This window comes from Nicotiana tomentosiformis, chromosome 11 (assembly GCF_000390325.3).
Source record: "Nicotiana tomentosiformis chromosome 11, ASM39032v3, whole genome shotgun sequence".
Taxonomy (NCBI): domain Eukaryota; kingdom Viridiplantae; phylum Streptophyta; class Magnoliopsida; order Solanales; family Solanaceae; genus Nicotiana; species Nicotiana tomentosiformis.
Genome location: NC_090822.1, coordinates 100,950,935 through 100,970,786, shown reverse-complemented (window position 1 = coordinate 100,970,786; position 19,852 = coordinate 100,950,935). Strand labels below are relative to the sequence as shown.

Below are 19,852 nucleotides of genomic sequence, written 5' to 3'. Positions count from 1 at the left end.
GGTTCCTCCTAGCTGCTTTGTCTGTGTTGTGCTTGTACTGATCTTGCTTGAGGAGAGGACAGTCCTTGATGAAGTGTCCTGGCTTCCCACATTTATGACATAAGTATACCCTCTTGTCTTGATGGAGCTGCCCCTTTTTGGAATACCTTCATTCCTGCGAACCATTTTCTGAAATCGCTCTGTCAGGTAAGCCATATCAGCATCCTCACCACTTGAGTCATTATTGTCAGCCTTGAGGACTAGGTTTTTCTTCTTCTTCGATTCTCTTCTTTTATGGTCCTTCTTTTTCTTCATTTCATGTCTTCAGATTTCCTATGAGTTCATCAATGGTCAGCTTTTGCAGATCCTTTACCTCCGTGATAGTATTGACCTTATTTTCCCAGGACCCAGGTAGTACACTAAGTATTTTCCTGACAAATTTGTTCCTTGGAATGATTTCTCCTAAAGAGTGAAGCTCATTGATGATGGAGGTGAATTGAGTGTGCATGTCCTAAATGGATTCATCATCCTGAAGAGTTCATACTCAGTGGTGAGCGTGTCGATCTTTGACTGCTTGACTTGAGTTGTTCCTTCGTGTGTCGTTTGGATAGCTTCTCAGATCTCCTTAGTTGATTGATAGGCAGAGATCCTGTTGTATTCGTCTGGTCCAATACCACAAACGGGGATCTTTTTTTCTCGAAAGTTCTTCTCTATAGGTTTGGGGTCAGCATCGTTGTATTCATTCCTTGTCTTGGGAACTGTCACTGTCGGTTCGCCAGAGGTCTTCATAGGGATGAAGAGTCCATCGTAGATAACATCCCAGAGCTCTGAATCTTCAGCCATGATAAAATCATACATCCCTGTCCTCCACCATCCATAGTACTGTCCATTGAATCTTGGTGGTCTGTAGGTTGATTGACCTTCTTCAAAGTTTGGTGGAGCAACCATTTGGATCCTTACTAGGTGTTAGCCTAATAGAAAGAACCTGCTTTGATATCAGTTGATATAAACATAGGGTCTACCAAACAGTATAGAGAACCTAGTTCTCTGTCAATTCCCATAGAATACACACAATAAGAGATAAGTAAATGACACAGCGGAGTTTTTACGTGGAAAACTCCCAGTTCACGAAATTAAAAATCACGACCTACACTCGTAGGATTTCAACCTCACTAACCGAGCAACTTTTAGATTACAACTTATTGTAACCTAGGAATTAAACTCTTAATCCCTCACTCACTTGTAATAACTCTATTACAAGCCTCTTTGTAATAACTCTATTACAAAGCTCACAACTCGACTAACTTTAGCCAAGACACAAACACAAGGTTTATGATTTTACAAATAATTTCCTACACAATGCTTCTAGCTAAGCTAAGTAGGAATTACAAGTAAATCACTCTAACAAAGGTGCAACACAACGAAGGACATATAATAACACAATGCTGGAAACTGGTCCTTCGTTATGTTGTTCTTTGTTCTTGAAGCCTGGAAGTCACTTACAAGATGGCAACACACTTGAGGAAACTTGATTAATTCTCGGATGTGCAAGTGTGTGTTTTCTTCATTGCTTCATGTTAATACTATCCAAGTTATGTCACTTGGATGATGCAAGCAAAAATCCGGTACAAGGCATTCCCCATAAAATGATTGTTGTATTGTTCACACTAAAGTGGTTGTTGCACTAGTCATACTATTGCGTGTGTGCAGAGGAACAGTTGTAGCGACTTTATAGTTGTGAGCAATTGACTGGTTCAGTCAGCAAGGGAATTGATGTCCATCTATTCCCTCTGTTGTCTCTTTGACTCTAATTGCTGGAACTTGTGCCCGACTTGAGACTTGTTGTTCTTGAGCACTTTAAGGATGTGTAACAGGTTCCCCATCTGGTTCTTATCATTAAGTTTGTTAGATCATAAAAACATAACATGGCACATAACCTATCACAAACTCATCAATATCAATAGCTTAATTTTATTGGACTGCTTTTTGAGAATTATGTTAATTTGAGTTTAAGTATTGATATTCGATATATTTTTCTAAAGAAAGAATGCCTAGGGAAGCAAGAAAGCAAAAGAACAAAAAAGAAAAAGAGGAAAAGATAAAAGACGAGAAAATGGTATAGTTTTATCTAAATAGGTCATTAGAAAGGAATCGACTATCTCAAGATAGAAGATAATTAAACCGGAACGATGAAGAATTATAGAAAATATAAAATTATTTTTAAAATTAATCAATACTTGAAATCTAATATATTTATATATAACGATTAATATGTATCTAACATGTGATATATATATATATATATATATATATATATATATATATATATATATATATATATATATAAAATAGAAAATGTGATGTGGCACTTCTCAAAGCTCAAGGGAGTTCTTTATCTTTTTTCTCATTTTTTTGGCTTTTATCCTTTATTTCATGTCTAGAAAATATGAAGAAAATACAGTATATCGTATTTATATCATTCCATATTATTGTCAATTATTTCTTTTACACCCACGTTCCTTTTTTATCAACACCTCTTTACTCTTCTGATGAGTATAACTCAATTTTATCTATCTGTATATATGGACGTAATAACTGAAGAAGCTCAAAAGTTTCTAACATATTGTTCCCTCACTCCGGCAAATATATTACCTGAACAACAAAAATGACCATTTGTTTACACTTGGGCAAATATATTACCTGAACAACAAAAATCACCATCTATTTATTGAAGAAGCCCAAAGGTCTGTAATTGACGGAATGCACTTATATAATATTAATTGAGTATTAATCATCTTTGTAAATAAACAAGTATAACTGACATGAAACCTGAATATGGCTATAAAGGGATGCTATAATGAGGAAACGGATTTTTCTTGATGAGCCCGTTTTAAATTTAGAGTAATTGAATAAGTCCTGAGAATATTTGATCCAAAGTTTGCAGAGAAAGTTCCTCAGGAATGGACATGAAATTTCGTGTACTTTGTTAGCAGGTATGGCTTATCTTGGTTTTTTATATTTCTGCACTTGATATTATTTTTAATATTTCTTTTTTGCATGTAATTTTTCTCTTTTTTAAGGCAATGGACATTAGACGAGCTTTCAATAATTGCTAAACAGTACACTATTGATCAGATAGTTGTAAGTCAGTCTTGCTATTTATCTTTGTTACACTGTAAGACGATTTAGATGATTTTATTCTTGGTTGTGGTTTCTATATATTAATTAATTGATAAATTCAATAGATTGGTTTTTTCGACTACACTTGCTCTTCTGAAAGTATGCGATATATATATTCCCCAATATATAGTATGGAATTTCTTTGATTACGCACAGTTTCAATTAGTTTTTGTATGATAAAATCGCCATCAAGGCCGCACCATACAACCATAGAGAAGTTATTAGTATTGGAACAATATAATGGTATTTAAAAGTCTACTTTTAGTCCCTAAATAAAGAAATTTAAGTTTAGTTTGATTTGTGATCATCTATTTCCATAAAGTTTACGCAGTAATTTGCGCGACATTTGAAAATTTATTTTTAGCCGAATGTAGAGTACAAATTCTAAATTCACTAATGTAGGAGATTTACTAGTATTACCAATAATTTAGACAAGATTCAAATTTAGCCGACCGGCGGTTCGAATTTTATTACGTAGGATTTTGAACGGCCCACCCAAAACCGCCGTGAACTTTCCAGTGACACCACCGCCATCTCTCTCAAACACCGAACAATTCCAAAATCTTAAGCTGAATCCTCCATTTTCAACAGTAGAAGATATAACTCTATAGAAGTAGAAACATACAAAACGAGGGGGGTGGTTGGGTGGGTGCTGACATGGCGATACTCTATGCGGTAGTGGCGAGGGGAACGACGGTGCTGGCGGAGTTTAGTGCAGTGACTGGGAACACTGGCGCGGTGGCACGGCGAATATTGGAGAAGCTTCCAAGTGAAACAGAGTCAAGGCTTTGCTTCTCTCAAGATCGCTATATCTTTCATATCCTTAGATCAGAAGGCATATCCTTCCTTTGTATGGCCAATGATACCTTTGGAAGTAAGTTAAAAGTTTCTTCCTTTTCTAATTTGAAGAATTTGGTAGATTTTGCAAATTTGGAACTTTTTGAGCTAATTGTGTGTTGTGATATTCGTGCTAGTGTGCAATTGGGTGCATATATATGAAATTAGTGACTTGGTATTGGTACCTATACGTTGCTGGAATTGAACCCGTGTCTTTGACATGAAAGTGCATGTCCTAACCTAAAGGGACCAAAAAGCAATTCTTTATAGACCTTATCTGTGAGATAAAAGTGTATATTATTGGTTATCTGATTATGATAGTCAATAGGTGTAATTAAGTGGAATGTGCTCCATGGGATGGCCAAGTAGTCGAATAGCATAACAAGACACTATGAGCACTTTTATCATTTGCCAAAGCATTTGTTGGTAGAGTTATCTTGTACAGGTGCTGGTAGGAATCAGTTGGTATCCAGACACCGTTGTGATAAAAAGAAATTCAAAAACATTGGAATGTTTCAGCTCCTTAAATGTTCCTTTTTCTGTATGGTGTCTTGGGATGTTGCTCTTGGTTCATTATATTGGTGTAACTAGGACACTTGTGTTCTGATTATGTTTCTTGGTTCATTGAATTCTTGTAACTAGGACGCCATCTCAATTTGTCCTTGATTCCTAAAGTGGTTCACTAATCTGCTAGAATCAATTGGGGGTCTGAGTAATGGGGTGGAGCAGAGGATTATCTAGGATTTTTCTGTAGGGGATTCAAGAAAAGGCAAAGAATGTATGCTGATGAGGCTTAACACAAAACCACGTTTAAATCTTTTAACTCCTTGAGCCATTGCTCTAGAGGTTTTCCATATATCGAGTATTCAATTGCCTACACACATTTAATTTACCGGTAAACAGTAACATTTTCCGATGGAGGGATTTAGTTGAGAGGAGTTAGTTGGTGTTGGGTTTCTTTCCCCCCAGCTTGCTATGTGTTTGTTGTTAATGGTCTTGCTAGTTCTGCCTCAGAAAAGAATTCACGACTTCAATGCCAAAAAGAAGTTCAATTCATTAGATTACTCAGGGTACTTACTGTCTATGTTGCGCGGACTTTCCAAAATGCTGCCGCACCCGTGTCGGATCCTCCAAAAATACACTACTTTTGGAGGATCCGACACGCACCTGGTGACATTTTCGAAGAGTCCGAGCAACATAGCTTGCTGTATATGTGCAGTTGCTCATTTTGGAAAAATATGATTTGCATAGTCTTTTTCTCCAAAGGGAGGCACTTATCAAATCATCTAACTGAACGAGCTAGCCATGTCACTTGGTAGATGATTAGGTGGCTGGTAGCAGCTAGAGTTTCAGACTCTATTTTCTGTTTTAGTCAAGTGGGTGTTGGAAAGTAAGACTTCAGTAATTTTCCTATTGGTTTCTTTGACCTGAACTATCATAGAGGAAGAGAATGGAAGGGAGAATTGACCGAAGGGAATTGAAGGAAAAAGTAAAAGAAAACTTTCTTCATTCTTTCTCTGGTTCGGGTAGGAAGTAATATACACATATTTCATATGCTTGTCTCTTCTACCATGATGAATGTGTGGATCCTAGGGGAGAATGGTTATTACTACCACTGTGCACCCTTTTTCATCTATCACTATCAATTCTTTCTTATTTAGGAAGGATTCCATTCTCATACTTGGAAGATATTCAGATGAGGTTCATGAAGAACTACACTAAGGTGGCGTCTTATGCTCCTGCTTATGCCATGAATGATGAATTCTCTAGGGTCTTACATCAGCAAATGGAGTTCTATTCAAGTAATCCTAGTGCAGATACACTGAATCGCGTCAGGGGGGAAGTTGGTGAGGCAAGTATCTTTATTGTTTTTACCATTCAAGACAAGATAAGTATATTTAGTCTTTAGGTCCACCAAGATTGAAGAAGTTTAATTTTTCTAAGTTTGAGTTTCAGTTTGCTTTTCTTTTATTTGTCTTTTTGATTTTAGCTTTTTTACATATCGGTTGCGTCCAAGGCTTGTTTTAATTTGTCTAAGAAGATGAATCTGCATGGGACCTTAGATGAGCTCTACAGAAGGTTTTTGCTTTCAATCGAGATATTCTTTTTAACTATATTGTTTATTAAAGGGTTTTCAATTTTGCTTCCATCTTTATTTAATTTTCTCCCCCTAGCATTCTGAATGCCTCCAATTCAGGTTATCCATTTCGTTCCAAATATAAATTGAGGAAGCAATTCATCCTTTTTCCATAAGTGAAATAATTAGTCATCCTCATATTTTGTTTAACGCCAAACAATCTAAGTAAATTGTACAACTGCTTTAGCTTCCATAGTAAAAACAGTGACAATTTTATCTCACAACAAAAATGCTGTACAAAAAGGAATGAACACTTTGTACATGTCTTTTTCTATATAATTGTAGTTATTCTTACATCATTTCGATATGTCAGTTTTCTGTATTTACTCCTTATTAAGGAATTTAATAACCTTCACATCGTGGAATTGTGTTGTTCACTTCCCTCTAAGCCTAGCAAAGTAGTAGTTCTATTTCTCATTCTTGCATCTATATTACTAATACAAAGAATAACTGCACTGTGAATCCAGCTACGCACGATCATGGTGGATAATATTGAGAAAATACTTGAAAGAGGGGACCGGATTGAGCTCCTTGTTGACAAAACAGCAACAATGCAAGATAGTGCATTTCACTTCAGGAAACAATCAAAGAGACTGCACAGAGCTCTCTGGATGAAAAATGCAAAGCTCCTGTAAGTATCTTTCACCAAGTACTGGAGCTTTATCAATTCTTGCTTAGAATCACTAGCATCTAGTGTTCCATTTGCCCTGCATCAAGCATTACTTGGTATACCATGGCAGCACCTGTTCCATGGAAGCTAGTTTCCTTTGCTAATATTGTTTTGTTGTTAGTTAAATGATTTCCAGAGTAACAAAATTTTAAAAGAGAAAAAAATGTTGACCAGAATGGTCTTAGTTACTACTTATCTGTCAAAAAAATGTTGACCGTCTTAATTAATACTCCCTCTTTCCCATTTTATGCGACTCACTTTCCGTTTAAGTCTATCCCAAAAAGAATGACCCCTTTCTCTATCTAGAAACTATTCAAAATTAGCATCCTCATTTTACCCTTAATGACATAGCTTGTATGGACCTGCTTGATATAAAATTTCATTCTTTTACTAGGAGAGAAAATGAAAAGAGATGTGGAACTCTCACCATTACTCATTTAAATGGTGGTAGTAAGGGCATTTAAATACTTTGCATATATTTAGCTAATGTGTCAAAAGTCTTCCTTTATTTCTTAAACTTTGTCTCTAGTCAAACACTTTCACATAAATGGGACGCAGGGAGTATGGTGTAAGTCCTTTTTAACATTGGAGAAGGCTGCATAACTTGGATTATTTACCGATGGAGAATATCCTTTTATCAAATGTAACCATTCTTCTTCTGCCATGAGATGTATTTCGAGGACTTCGTAGTTCATAAACTCAGCTTGCCTAGTCATCACGCCTTCTTTGAATGAGTTAATGAGTTTGGCCTGTTGGTGATTGATTACCTAATCAAAACACAGCTGTCTTTTTATTTTCTGTCTGAACTTTAGCAGAGTATTTGCTATGTTGAGCTTAGCTTGCTTCTCTCTCTCTCTCTCTCTCTCTCTCTCTCTCTCTCTCTCTCTCTCTCTCTCTCTCTCTCTCTCTCTCTTTAAATTGCATGGCAAAATAATACAGTGAAAAAGTTCTTAACCTTCAACAGAAAACAACTTCTCTAGCTATAAATAGGTTTCTCAAATATTTGTAGAATTTGAATAGAGATGGATTCGCATTGGATCAACACGAAAATGGATCAAATCCAGTTCATATATTTTTGAGCACTAGCTTGGATTGGATTCTACTGGATAATCTGCCAAGCCATCGTTAAGCATCTATACTCCTGTTCACACTATTCTTATTTCTCAAAAGCTTATCAAGTCACACATGAATTCCCAGTTAGCTTGATGCGGAGTTTGTCTCTATATGAGTAAGTAATACAGTTGAAAAAGTTGCCAATGCTGGTGATGGTGCAGTCTGCAGCACATAATGCCAGTGGGTATTGGCTGGTCGCTGCAATTAGGCTCCTTATCTTTTATCCCAATTATTTTGCTAAAACAAATGTGGTTAAGGAAAAGGAATTGTAATGTTTTATGAAGAAAACTTGGCTTAAAAAAGGAAAGAAAAGTAATTTTTGCTAGATTGGGTTAAGATCATTGATATCCAACTCAATCTAGCCAATGAATGAAGATGCTGATCTCTGAGCCCATGTTTTGTTCCATGACCAAATTTGATCTGAATTCACTTCCTTTGCACTGTAATACATCTGAATATTTGTGTATGGATGTGTGGTTTGATATGAATTTACCTTGATTGTCTTAGCCATAAATCTTGAAATTGGAGGCAAAGAACCACAGTTCTATGATTAATAATATTTATACTTTTTTAAAGCAAATAATAAAGTGATTATTTGTCAAAAAAGGTGAGGTATTTAAAATAAATTCAATATTGTGATCCATATTTTTTGCTTTTGCAAACTGTCTAATATGAGATAAGATGAAAAAAATCAAGCTGAGCTTGTCATCAAAAGCAGGCTCATCTTCTAGGCCCAAGCTTAGTCTTAGTTTAACATGTTGGGTTGGGCAAGCCGACCTAGAAGCTTGTGAAACCTTATTCGTACTTCTGTCTACCTTGCTTAAGTATATGGGGACAAAAGTAGAACTTTTTGCTTCCTCAGCAATATCAGCAGTTTTCTATATGAAATTTGATGAGATAACAACTTTAGATATTATAGTAACTTTTTCTTTAAACAGACAGACACTGTCATTGGAGATATTTTTTGGGAATTACATTATCTACGAGTATGCGAATAAAATAACTATCCACCAAAAAACTTGGCATGAAGTTTATTAATTGAAAAGTTAAAACGCAAACCTATGGTTAGCAAAGTCTTTAGAGGATTGACTTCAAATTTACCTGCTACGATGATATTAATTTGAAGTACTGAGCCTGAGCGAATCCCGTTACTCCTTATGATGAAAATAATTGTCTGCAAGTGGAAAGATGGTCATCTATATTTAGTGTGGATTAAATTTTATGACTTCTATCATATCTGCTTTTTTGATAATGGTGGTGCTCGGGCTAGCTTGAGCGCACCTCGACTAATTCCACCAGGGACCTGCTACCTCTCACTAGCCCAGGTATTGTGTAACTCTGTCTACCGAGGCTTAGACAAAAAGGACCTCATATAAAATAACTTTGTTTATGAGTTCTATAATATTGTATCTGGACTTCAGCTTTGATCATTGTGGCTCAATGTACATCAATAAGTAGCTCCCGGGATCTATTTCCGCCATACTGTAGTTACCGGTAAAACCCTAAGATAAACAGGCACTGCAAGGGTAGCATGCTTCTTGGGGTCTCATCCTTGATTGAATGAAGGGACACTTCATCCCTTGAGGTGTAAAATAATCAATAATATGGTGAAACTAAATGCCCAATCCCTTTAATTTAGGGAGAGGCAATTAGGCAAAGGAATGATAGAGATGAAACACCGTAGAATGGCAGGAGTGAGACTGCACTATCCTGTTGACTCTTCAATTAGGCTAGACTCAGACAGAAAGAGTTGATTGTCTTAAGAATATAGCCAGTATCTCTATAAAATATGGAACCATCTTAGTAAAACACCTCTACTCTCAGAATTGTCTTTGCTGGCATTTGGGCATTTTCCTATAGGAGGTATCTCGATTATATATCCTTGTCAAGACTTATGCTTTTTTTCTGTTCATACCTATTTTTTTGGTGAACGTTTTGTTTGCTGGCACATGTAGTTCGAGGTGAACTGACGAAATCAGTTTATGCAACAGTCAGAACTTTTTTTCAATGAAGCTCCTAGTTTGATGCTTTTCGGTTCATACAAACATCAATCTCAACTTGTCACTTTGTTGATAACAGGGCCTTATTAACATGTCTGTTCGTACTCTTGCTCTACTTGATAATCGCTGCTTGCTGTGGAGGCATCACTCTACCTTCCTGCAGATCGTAACTTCTTACGGTAAGCCATTGCTGCTTGCTGTGTCTCTCAGAATACCAAACGCGTTTCAATCTGGACTATATGTGTTACTAGTGAAGGTTCTCAAATAATCTAGGGGATTATTGTTTTAGCACCTTTCAGAGTCCATGCTCTGGAGCAGAATAATATAAGGTTTATGCCGTGCTCTTGCATGGGTTTTGCCTTACATTTTGTAAATGCTGGGAAAATTCTTTTTCCCTCTTGTTCTTCTTACAAGCTGGTAATTGCCCATCCATATTACGTAGTTCAGACATTGATAACTTGAGTGTTTATATATATATATTTTTTTTTTATTTTTTTTTTTTTTAAATTTATTTATTGTAAAAGGTAGCTTTTTTAAGGGATGTCCTTTTTTGTAAATGTACAACAGGTTGTAATTTCAGTTCTGTTGAGAATTTTTGTATCTTTGCAGAAATGTTACTTAGCTATGCTTTTAATTTTAGGAAGTGAACCTTATTATGACTTATGACATCTCATGGGGTAAATTTATTCTTCGTTTGTAGATATTGCTTTTCCCACGTACAACCCCCCCACCCCCCACCCCACCCCACCCCCAAAACCAAAAATAAAGTGTTTCGATCCGAAAAGAGAGCATTTGGTAGTGAGTCAGGGCTATAATCTTTGGTTTTTTCCTTTGCTCCTTTTAATTCATGATATTAAACACTTCCAATTATAAAATAACATTACTCAAAGGCTATATGAAATTTCATTACATCAATCAAACCAGAAACTGAGTTCATAGGAAAAACAGAGGCACAAAGGCATATATCTGATGGATTATTACGCTTTCTATCACAGATTTCTTCTAAGAACATAATACAGTCGATTCAACTAACTGTTAGTTTTATTGGGAATTTAATGATAACCAGAAGGTGGAGGACTTCCATATCCTGGTGAGCTAGGAGGTGGTTGGTAAGTGGGTGTTGGTGGCGGTAAGCTAGGGGGTGGTTGGTAAGTGGGTGTTGGTGGCGGTAACTTTGGCACTGGAGAAGGTATTGGAGGAGGTTTATAAACAGGAGAAGGAGATGGCAAACTTGGTGGAGGTGTGTGAATAGGAGCATGAGGTGGTATTTTTGGTAGAGGTGAGTACACAGGAGGAGGTAGTGGTGGACTTGGTGGAGGTGAATATACCAGTGTGGGAGGTTGTGGACTTGGTAGAGGAGGTGAGTAAATGGGAGTGGGGGGTGGGCTTGGAGGAGGAGGTGAGGGATAATGGTATACAGGAGGAGGAGGTAATTGTGGGCTTGGTGGAGGTGAATATACTGGTGGTGGAGGTGAGTAGACAGGAGTAGGTGGTGGACTTGGTGGAGGTGAATATACTAGTTTAGGAGGCACTGGTCTTGGTGGAGGTGAGTAGACAGGAGGCGATGGTGGACTTGGTGGAGGTGAGTAGACATGAGTAGGTGGTGGGCTTGGTGGAGGTGAATATACCGGTTTAGGAGGTAGTGGACTTGGTGGCGGCGAGTAGACAGGAGCAGGTGGTGGGCTTGGTGGAGGTGAGTAGACAGGAGCGGGCGGTGGACTTGGTGGAGGTGAGTAAACAGGAGTGGGTGGTGGACTTGGTGGAGGTGAATATATTGGTCGGGGAGGTAAGTAGACAGGAGCGGGTGGTGGACTTGGTGGAGGGGAGTAGACAGGAGCTGGTGGCGGGATTGGTGGAGGTGAATATACTGGTTTAGGAGGTAGTGGACTTGGTGGAGGGATTGGCGGAGGTGAATATACTGGTTTAGGAGGTAGTGGACTTGGTGGAGGGGAGTAGACAGGAGTTGGTGGCGGGATTGGCGGAGGTGAATATACTGGTTTAGGAGGTAGTGGACTTGGTGGAGGTGAATAGATCGGAGGAGATGGCGGGATTGGTGGTGAATAGATAGGAGTGGGTGGGGTTGGAGGAACAATTGGAGGCTTGTGAATAGGTGGAGGTTTCACTGGAGGAATATAAACAGGCGGCTTGACAACTGGAGGTTTGTGGATTGGAGGGATTACTGGCGGTTTGTAAACAGGAGGGGAGCTAATAGGTGGACTATAGACAGGAGGCGGATTAACAGGAGGCTTATGAGTAGGAGGTGGTTTTTCAAGAGGCGGATTCAATGGAGGACTGTAACTTGGTGGAGCCACTTGGGTGGGTGGTGTTTCTACCGGTGGAGGAGATACTGGTATAGGTGGTTTTTCTACTGGCGGAGGATTGTAAACCGGTGGAGGTGACACTGGTATAGGTGGATTTTCTACTGGGGGAGGTGATACTGGTATAGGTGGATTTTCGACTGGCGGAGGCGTGTAAACCGGTGGAGGTGACACTGATATAGGTGGATTCTCGACTGGTGGAGGATTGTAAACCGGTGGGGGTGACACTGATATAGGTGGCTTCTCTACTGGCGGAGGCTTGTAAACGGGTGGTGGAGATGGCGGAGTTTGAACAGGTGGTGGCTGATAAATAGGAGGTGTTTGAACAGGTGGTGGAGATATAGGAGGTTGATGATAAGTTGAAGCTGGTAGCAGTTTCAATACTGATCTTCTATAGACCTTTGATTGATGATTATTTGCGTAAGGCACCTTCTGAGAGGCCCTATATGCTGGAGAAGGATGTTTAGGTACGTTTGAAGGTTTTCTCTGTGGACTTGAGGGAGTTCCATAGATGGAAGATGAAGGTTGTGGTGGTGTATATACATGTGCAGGCTTATTATGCACCCGAAGAGATGCTCTGTATATTGGCGAACTCCAGGTTGATGGTGGCAGAAGTGATGGAGCAAAATTGTTGTCCGCAGCAACTTTATTGCTAACCCCAGAACAAAGGTAACTGGATCTTGCGCGCTCCTCGTAGTTCTTGGAACCGTCTCCATTCTGTTGACCTACAAAAACAGAAGAAGAGAAGCAGGAGGAAGGAGAAGAAGAAACAAGATTCAAGTTGTCAACACCAGAAAAGAAGAACACAAGAAAAAACAGAGAAACAGAGAATGGCTTGTTGAATGGAGTCAATGAGTTTTTCATTGTATGAAAGCAGAATTAAATGACTACAACTATAATGAACATTTCTTCACAGTATTACTGTGATTGAGTACAGAAGTGAAGGTGCTAAACCTGAGATTTTATAGTGGAGAACTTGAGAGACTATTATCAGTTACAAATTTCGTGTCAAGATCAAGGAGGTTTTAGCATTGGATTTTCTGCATGGATTAAAGCTTTGTGAAGACGAATGTCACAGTTCCATGGTGGGAAAAGTAACTTTGAAATTTGCCTAGTTTTCTTTGTAGTAATGAATGAGGTAATAGGTTGGTTAGATGGAGATAAGAAGGTAATAAAGGCATTCAGCAACCTTTAGCTTGGAGATTACCACTGCTTTAGCCTTTAGTAGAGTCGTAAAGCTTTTGAATTTGCTTGAATTAAATGAAATTAAAGCTTTTGACATTTCTTGAATTAAATGAAGTTAAATCTTTATATCAAATCTGAGAGAGTTTCTTGAGTTCTGAAGTGAGGGGTGGTAAAGTGTACAGAGTACATCTTTTTTGCTTTCAAAACTGGAAATCGGTATTTCATATTTAATGTACTATGCTTCTATAGTAAACTTGTTATTTGAGTGCATGAACAATGAGATTTCATAGTTTGCTTGCCTTTCCACTGTAAAAACTGAACTGAAAGTAAAAATGATTTCTTATCATCAACAAAGAAACTCAAGATCAATAGTCGATGCTTTGAAATATCTGCATTTATGGACATTAGGATACTTTGGTACCTTATTTGATGAGCATAACATTTTTTTTTTGGTCGCATTGGAATTTTAATGTGCACACGCCAACTACTTGGTCTTAAAATGAAAATGTAGCTTTGGTGCCATAGATTTTGCCAAAATAAATTTGGGTTTTATTTGGCAAACACATGTTTGGCCATAGATTTTGCCTACATTTTGGCCAAATCCCAAAACCAGCTCAATAGTTGGTTTTGGGCCAAAATATCACTATTATATTTTTTAAAAAATTGTCCTAATTTTTTGTATTTTATAAAAGAGCCCACCATTTATTATTTTGTAACGATGTTGCTTCATCTTCTCGGGCATCTAATAGTGTATCATGCATGTAGTTCATTATAAAAATTATAATTTTGTATCGAATTTATTTATGTTCAGGACTATGGTTTGCGTTAATATAATGAATGTTATTGATAATGGTACTGTTAGATATTTGTGATAATTTTTAGAACTTGTGGGTATAAGTCATGTTTCATGTTTTTTCAAACCAAACTTCACCCAAAATAGATGTCCAAACACATTTTCATCTTCAAACCAAATTTCACCCAAATCAGATTTTTCAGAATAAATTTGGGAATCTATGGCCAAACACTAGCTTATAGCCTTTTTGGTCAAGCTTCTATAATCAACTTATTTTGGAAAAGTAATTTCTCAAAAATATTTTTCAAAAAAGTACTTTGGGTGAGAAGCAGTTTCTTTGACTCACTTTTGAGCAGCAATTAATTAGTGTTTGGCCAAGTCTAAAGAATATTTTTCTTGAAAGTGGGTTTCAAAAGAGACTTTTGAAAGAAAATATTTTTTTCTGCTTTTCAAAGTTAACTTTTACTTCTACTTAAAAGTATTTTTTTTTTCTTCTAAAAGTTTGGCCAAACACTTTAACCTAAGAGGGGGAAAACACACTTTTTGGTTTTAAAAAAATAATTTTAGCCAAAAAAAGCTTGGCCATACAATTTATTATTGATATAATATAGTAACTAATAAAAGTACGTTCTTTACAAAGATGTTATAAGTGTTATTTCATTTTTGCAATCCGTATACCATGAGTATAGAATTGCTTTTTGGTAGTATATGATTAATCTAGATTCTGATATCATTATATGGTAAATGGTAATTCAACATGTAGCAAAATGATTCACACACTTTAAGGAAAAGGATAATAATATACTAGAGGAAAATGCTTCATCTGTCTTAATTAGTTTAGGAGTATTATTTAATGTTAGCAGGTCAAACAAACCATTTCACGAAACTAAACTGGAAATGAATTAATGCTTCTTTTAATCTATAACTTAGATATTCAGAAAAGGATAATAAATTGTAATTTCTTTCATTTAATGATCAAATGATACCAAAAAAGGAAAATCAAATGATACACCCGAAACCTTAATTAAAGATCACTCAGTTGCATGCCAAAGAAATTTTATGGTGATTGATTTGCAAGTATCTCCCCTTGGGTGCAATTTATTTGGAATTTCCTAAGATAAAATTGAAGATTATGTTGGCTTATTGGTGTGATAAGGTGGGTTAATAATGGCAAAAAAAAGGATATAATATCCGTAATATCTCTGTTAATTAAAAAAAATCATTTTTCTTTAGCTATAATATTACTTATTTGACTTTCTGATGTAATATCTCTCAAATGATTTCCTGGTGTTAGGTGTAACGCCTATAAAATCTCACCTTCAGTACCTAGCTTATCATATTTACCGTGAGAAAATGTGAACTAAAGTTTTCTTATTTAGCTTTGCCTCCTGATGACGAAATATCCATTGATTCCGTCTAACTGGCCTTTATTTGTTCTTTACTTTTTTTTCTTTGCTTATGTTCTCCTTTCTGAAGGGAGTCTTGTAGTAACAGTAGAGTTATTTCCGTGTAACTTATATATCAAAGGTTCGAGTCGTGGAATCAGTCACTGGTTCTTACGCCAAGGTAGGTGTTGCGGCCAAACGCACACGCAAGTATACGCGGCCGTCACGTAATAAAGTGATAAGATAGAGTGTCGAACCCACGAAAACTTATTATCAACCATTAACTAGATTAGACTGTCCTAATTATCTAGACAAAGATTAAACTCAAAAGTAGTGATGCTAAAGTACAACAACAACAACAATAACAACAACAACAACAATAACAACAACAACAACAACAACAACAACAACAACAACCCAGTGAAATTCCACTAGTGAAGTCTGGGGAGGGTAGTGTGTACGCATATCTTACCCCTACCCCGGAGAGGTAGAGAGGCTGTTTCCGAAAGACCCTCGGCTCAAGAGGACAAAAAGACGAAAGGAGACAATATTAGTATCACCACAGAAATCATAGGAAAAATAGGAACAACATGAAATCCAGAAGAAAGATGCAAAGCAAAAACGATAGCTAGTAAATAGGTCTGGCACTGAAACGCAAAATAGTAAGACACGACATTGCCACTAGCTAGCTTAGACAAAACTCTACCAGACTAGTCTCACAACGGTACGAAGTAAGGCAAGATTTAACTACCTCCGAACCTACAACCCTAATACTCGACCTCCACATATTCCTATCAAGTGCCATGTCCTCGAAAATCTGAAGTATCGCCATGTCCTACCTGATCACCTCTCCACAATACTTTTTCGGCCGCCCTCTACCTCTTCTCGTGCCCTCCATAACCAGCCGCTCACACCTCCTTAGCGGGGCATCTGTGCTCCTCCTTTGTACATGTCCGAACCATCTGAGCATCGCTTCCCGCATATTGTCATCAATGGGAGTCACACGCACCTTCTCCGGAATATCATCATTCCTGATCTTATCCATCCTAGTGTGCCCGTACATCCAGCTCAACATCCTCATTTCTACGACTTTCATCTTCTTGATATGTGAGTTCTTAACAACCCAACACTCAGCCCCGTACATCATGGCCGGTCTAACCACCGCTTTATAGAACTTACCTTTGAGTATCGGTGGCACTCTCTTGTCACACAAGACTCCAGATGCTAACCTCCACTTCATCCATTCTAACCCAATACGGTGTGTGACATCATCGTCGATCTCCCCTCCCCCTGGATAACCGACCCAAGGTACTTGAAGCTGCCTCTACTCGGGATGAGTTGTGAGTCAAGCCTCACAACCACGCCCACTTCCCCCGGCTCAGCGCCGAACTTACACTTCAGGTATTTTGTCTTCGTCTTGATCAGCTTGAAACCCTTAGACTCAAGAGCCTGTCTCCAAACCTCCAGCCTCTCGTTAACACTGACTCGCGTTTCATCAATCAGAACTATGTCATCGGCGAATAGCATGCACCATGGCACCTCCCCTTGAATATGGTGTGTTAACGCGTCCAACACCAGGGCGAATAGGAACGGACTGAGCGCAGAGCCTTAGTGTAGTCCCATAACAATCAGAAAATACTCAGAGTCGCCTCCTACTGTCCTTACCCGTGTCTTAGCCCCATCATACATGTTCTTAATCGCCATAATGTAAGGAACCGACACACCTTTTGCCTCCAAGCATCTCCAGAGAACTTCTCTAGGAACCTTGTCATATGCTTTCTCTAGGTCAATAAAACCATGTGCATGTCCTTCTTCCTATCTTTGTACTGTTCCACCAACCGCCTAACAAGTTGTATATCTTCTATAGTAGAACGACCCGGCATGAACCCGAACTGGTTGTCGGAAACAGACACTGACATCCTCACCCTCGCTTCAACCACCATATCCCACACTTTCATGGTATGACTCAGTAATTTGATACCCCTATAATTGTTACAACGTTGGATATCACCTTTGTTCTTATATAATGGAACTACCATACTCCACCTTCACTCATACGGCATCCTCTTCGCCTTAAAAATAACATTGAACAACCCAGTCAATCACTCTAAACCTGCTCTCCCCACACACTTCCAAAATTCCACCAGAATCTTGTCAGGCCCTGTCGCTCTGCCCCTACTCATATTACTCATAGCTCTCATGACCTCCTCAACCTTGATGCGCCTGCAGTACCCAAAGTCACGGTAACTCTCGGAATGCTCCAATTCACCTAGCACGATATCCCGATCCCCTTCTTCATTCAGAAGTTTATGAAAGTAAGTCTGTCATCTCTTCTTAATCTGGGAATCTTCCATCAATACTCTACCATCATCGTCCTTGATGTATCTCACTTGGTCCAAATCCCGAGCCTTCCTCTCTCTCAACTTGACCAGCTAGAATAGCTTCTTCTCCCCGCCTTTTTCCCCCAGTTCCTCGTACATACGACCATAAGCTGCAGTCTTAGCCTCCGTGACCGCCAGCATAGCTTCCTTCCTAGCTACCTTATACCTCTCCATGCATGCACGCCTCTCCTCCTCACCTATGCTCCCCACTAACTTTAGGTACGCCGCCTTCTTCGCTTCCACTTTACCCTGGACCACTTCATTCCACCACCAGTCTCCTTTGTGCCTGCCAGCGATGCCCGTCGAGACCCCTAACACCTCTCTCGCAGCATCTCTTATATAGTCTGTTGTCGTTGACCACATAGTGCTCGCGTCCTCACTGCTCTTCCAAGCTCCCATAGCCGACAACCGCCCCTCCAACTCTTGGGCTTTATCCTTAGTCAAGGCTCCCCACCTGATTCTCGGTCTTCCTCGAGCAGACCTTTTCCTCCTCTTTAACATAATACCAACGTCCATCACTAAGAGCGCATGCTGCGTCGCGAGTATCTCACCTGGAATCACCTTGCAATCCTTGCACAACCCTCTGTCACACCTCTTGAGGACGAGATAATCAATCTGAGTCTTCGCCACCACATTTTGAAAAGTAACCAAATGCTCCTCCCTCTTCGGAAAAGGTAGAGTTCGTAATCACCAACCCAAAAGCCTTAGCGAAGTCCAACAACGAGGTACCTCCTCCGTTCCTCTCGCCAAAACCAAAGCCTCCATACACCTCGCCATAACCACCTGTGGTCGACCCAATATGACCAATGAAATCTCCTCCTATGAATAGCTTCTCAGCAGGCGGAACCTGGCGCACAATCTCATCTAACCCCTCCCAGAAACGCTATTTAACCTCCTCAACTAGGTCTGCATGTGGCGCATAGGCACTAACGACATTTAGAGTGCACTCTCCAACTACCAACTTAATAATCATCAATCTATCATTCACTCGTCTAACCTCAACCACAGACTCTCTAAGTTCTCTATCCACCAAGATACCCACTCCATTTTTACCCTTCTGGACTCCTGAGTACCAAAGTTTATACCCGTCCGCGTCCCTCGCCCTCGACCCTACCCACCTTGTCTCTTGGACACACGCTATATTGACCCTTCTCTTCTAGAGGATCTTTGCCAACTCTATAGACTTACCCGTCAATGTACCTACATTTCATAACCTAATTCTCAACCAGTGGACACCCTTGTTCCCTATACATCCCTTGCCTCCCGACCCGCCCCCAACCCCTGCCCTACCTCCCGCTCCCCTCGAGGACCCCACTCTTGATGCTAAAGTAATTAAACTAAAAAGAAAATAAATAATGAAGTCTGAACAAAGGAAGAGAAGATTTTTATATTACCAATGTACTGAAAATGATCTAGTGTTATGGGTTATCTAACATTCCTATTGTATTGTTCAATTGAATTGACTAATTGATTCATCTAGTTCATTGGTTGACAGGGTTAATATTGCTCATAAGAATCTGTCGAGTTCTTACTCGCCTATTCAAGCTAACATAACGCCTATATGTCTATGGAATTAGAACTAACAAGAATGCATTTATAATTCATGTACATCAACCAAGCAAGGCAATTAGATATGTATATCCTAACTGCAAATACGTTCCTTGATACCCAGGTTCAAGAACTTGTTTTACTCAATCCTATGTGCAATCTAGAATTTTCACTTTCGAGTTCAATTCTAGATTCATAGATAGTATTCAATTAGTGATCAATCAATTAAACAATTAAGCGCAAGATTGAGTAAATAAACCAATATGATAAATCAAGAAAGCAAAATCAATATCCGAATAACAGTAGTCATGAAAGAACCACAACCC

General features: G+C 38.7%; 4 protein-coding genes across 4 annotated transcripts; 1 reads left to right on the top strand and 3 right to left on the bottom strand.

Moving 5' to 3' along the window:
- Positions 1-594: 594 nt before the first annotated feature.
- Positions 595-927, bottom strand: LOC138901926 (uncharacterized). The gene has a single exon (XM_070189727.1). It carries the CDS (start codon positions 925-927, stop codon positions 595-597), a length of 333 nt encoding a protein of 110 aa, XP_070045828.1.
- A 2,524-nt stretch (positions 928-3,451) lies between these two features.
- LOC104102604 (vesicle-associated membrane protein 714-like) lies at positions 3,452-10,617 on the top strand. The gene is made up of 4 exons (XM_009610360.4): positions 3,452-4,033; positions 5,658-5,848; positions 6,601-6,764; positions 9,996-10,617. Exons 1-4 carry the CDS (start codon positions 3,817-3,819, stop codon positions 10,084-10,086), a joined length of 663 nt encoding a protein of 220 aa, XP_009608655.1. The 5' UTR covers positions 3,452-3,816; the 3' UTR covers positions 10,087-10,617.
- A 91-nt stretch (positions 10,618-10,708) lies between these two features.
- LOC104102605 (proline-rich extensin-like protein EPR1) lies at positions 10,709-13,359 on the bottom strand. The gene has a single exon (XM_033657801.2). It carries the CDS (start codon positions 13,096-13,098, stop codon positions 10,969-10,971), a length of 2,130 nt encoding a protein of 709 aa, XP_033513692.1. The 5' UTR covers positions 13,099-13,359; the 3' UTR covers positions 10,709-10,968.
- A 4,670-nt stretch (positions 13,360-18,029) lies between these two features.
- On the bottom strand, positions 18,030-18,494 carry LOC138901925 (uncharacterized). The gene has a single exon (XM_070189726.1). It carries the CDS (start codon positions 18,492-18,494, stop codon positions 18,030-18,032), a length of 465 nt encoding a protein of 154 aa, XP_070045827.1.
- Positions 18,495-19,852: the final 1,358 nt, after the last annotated feature.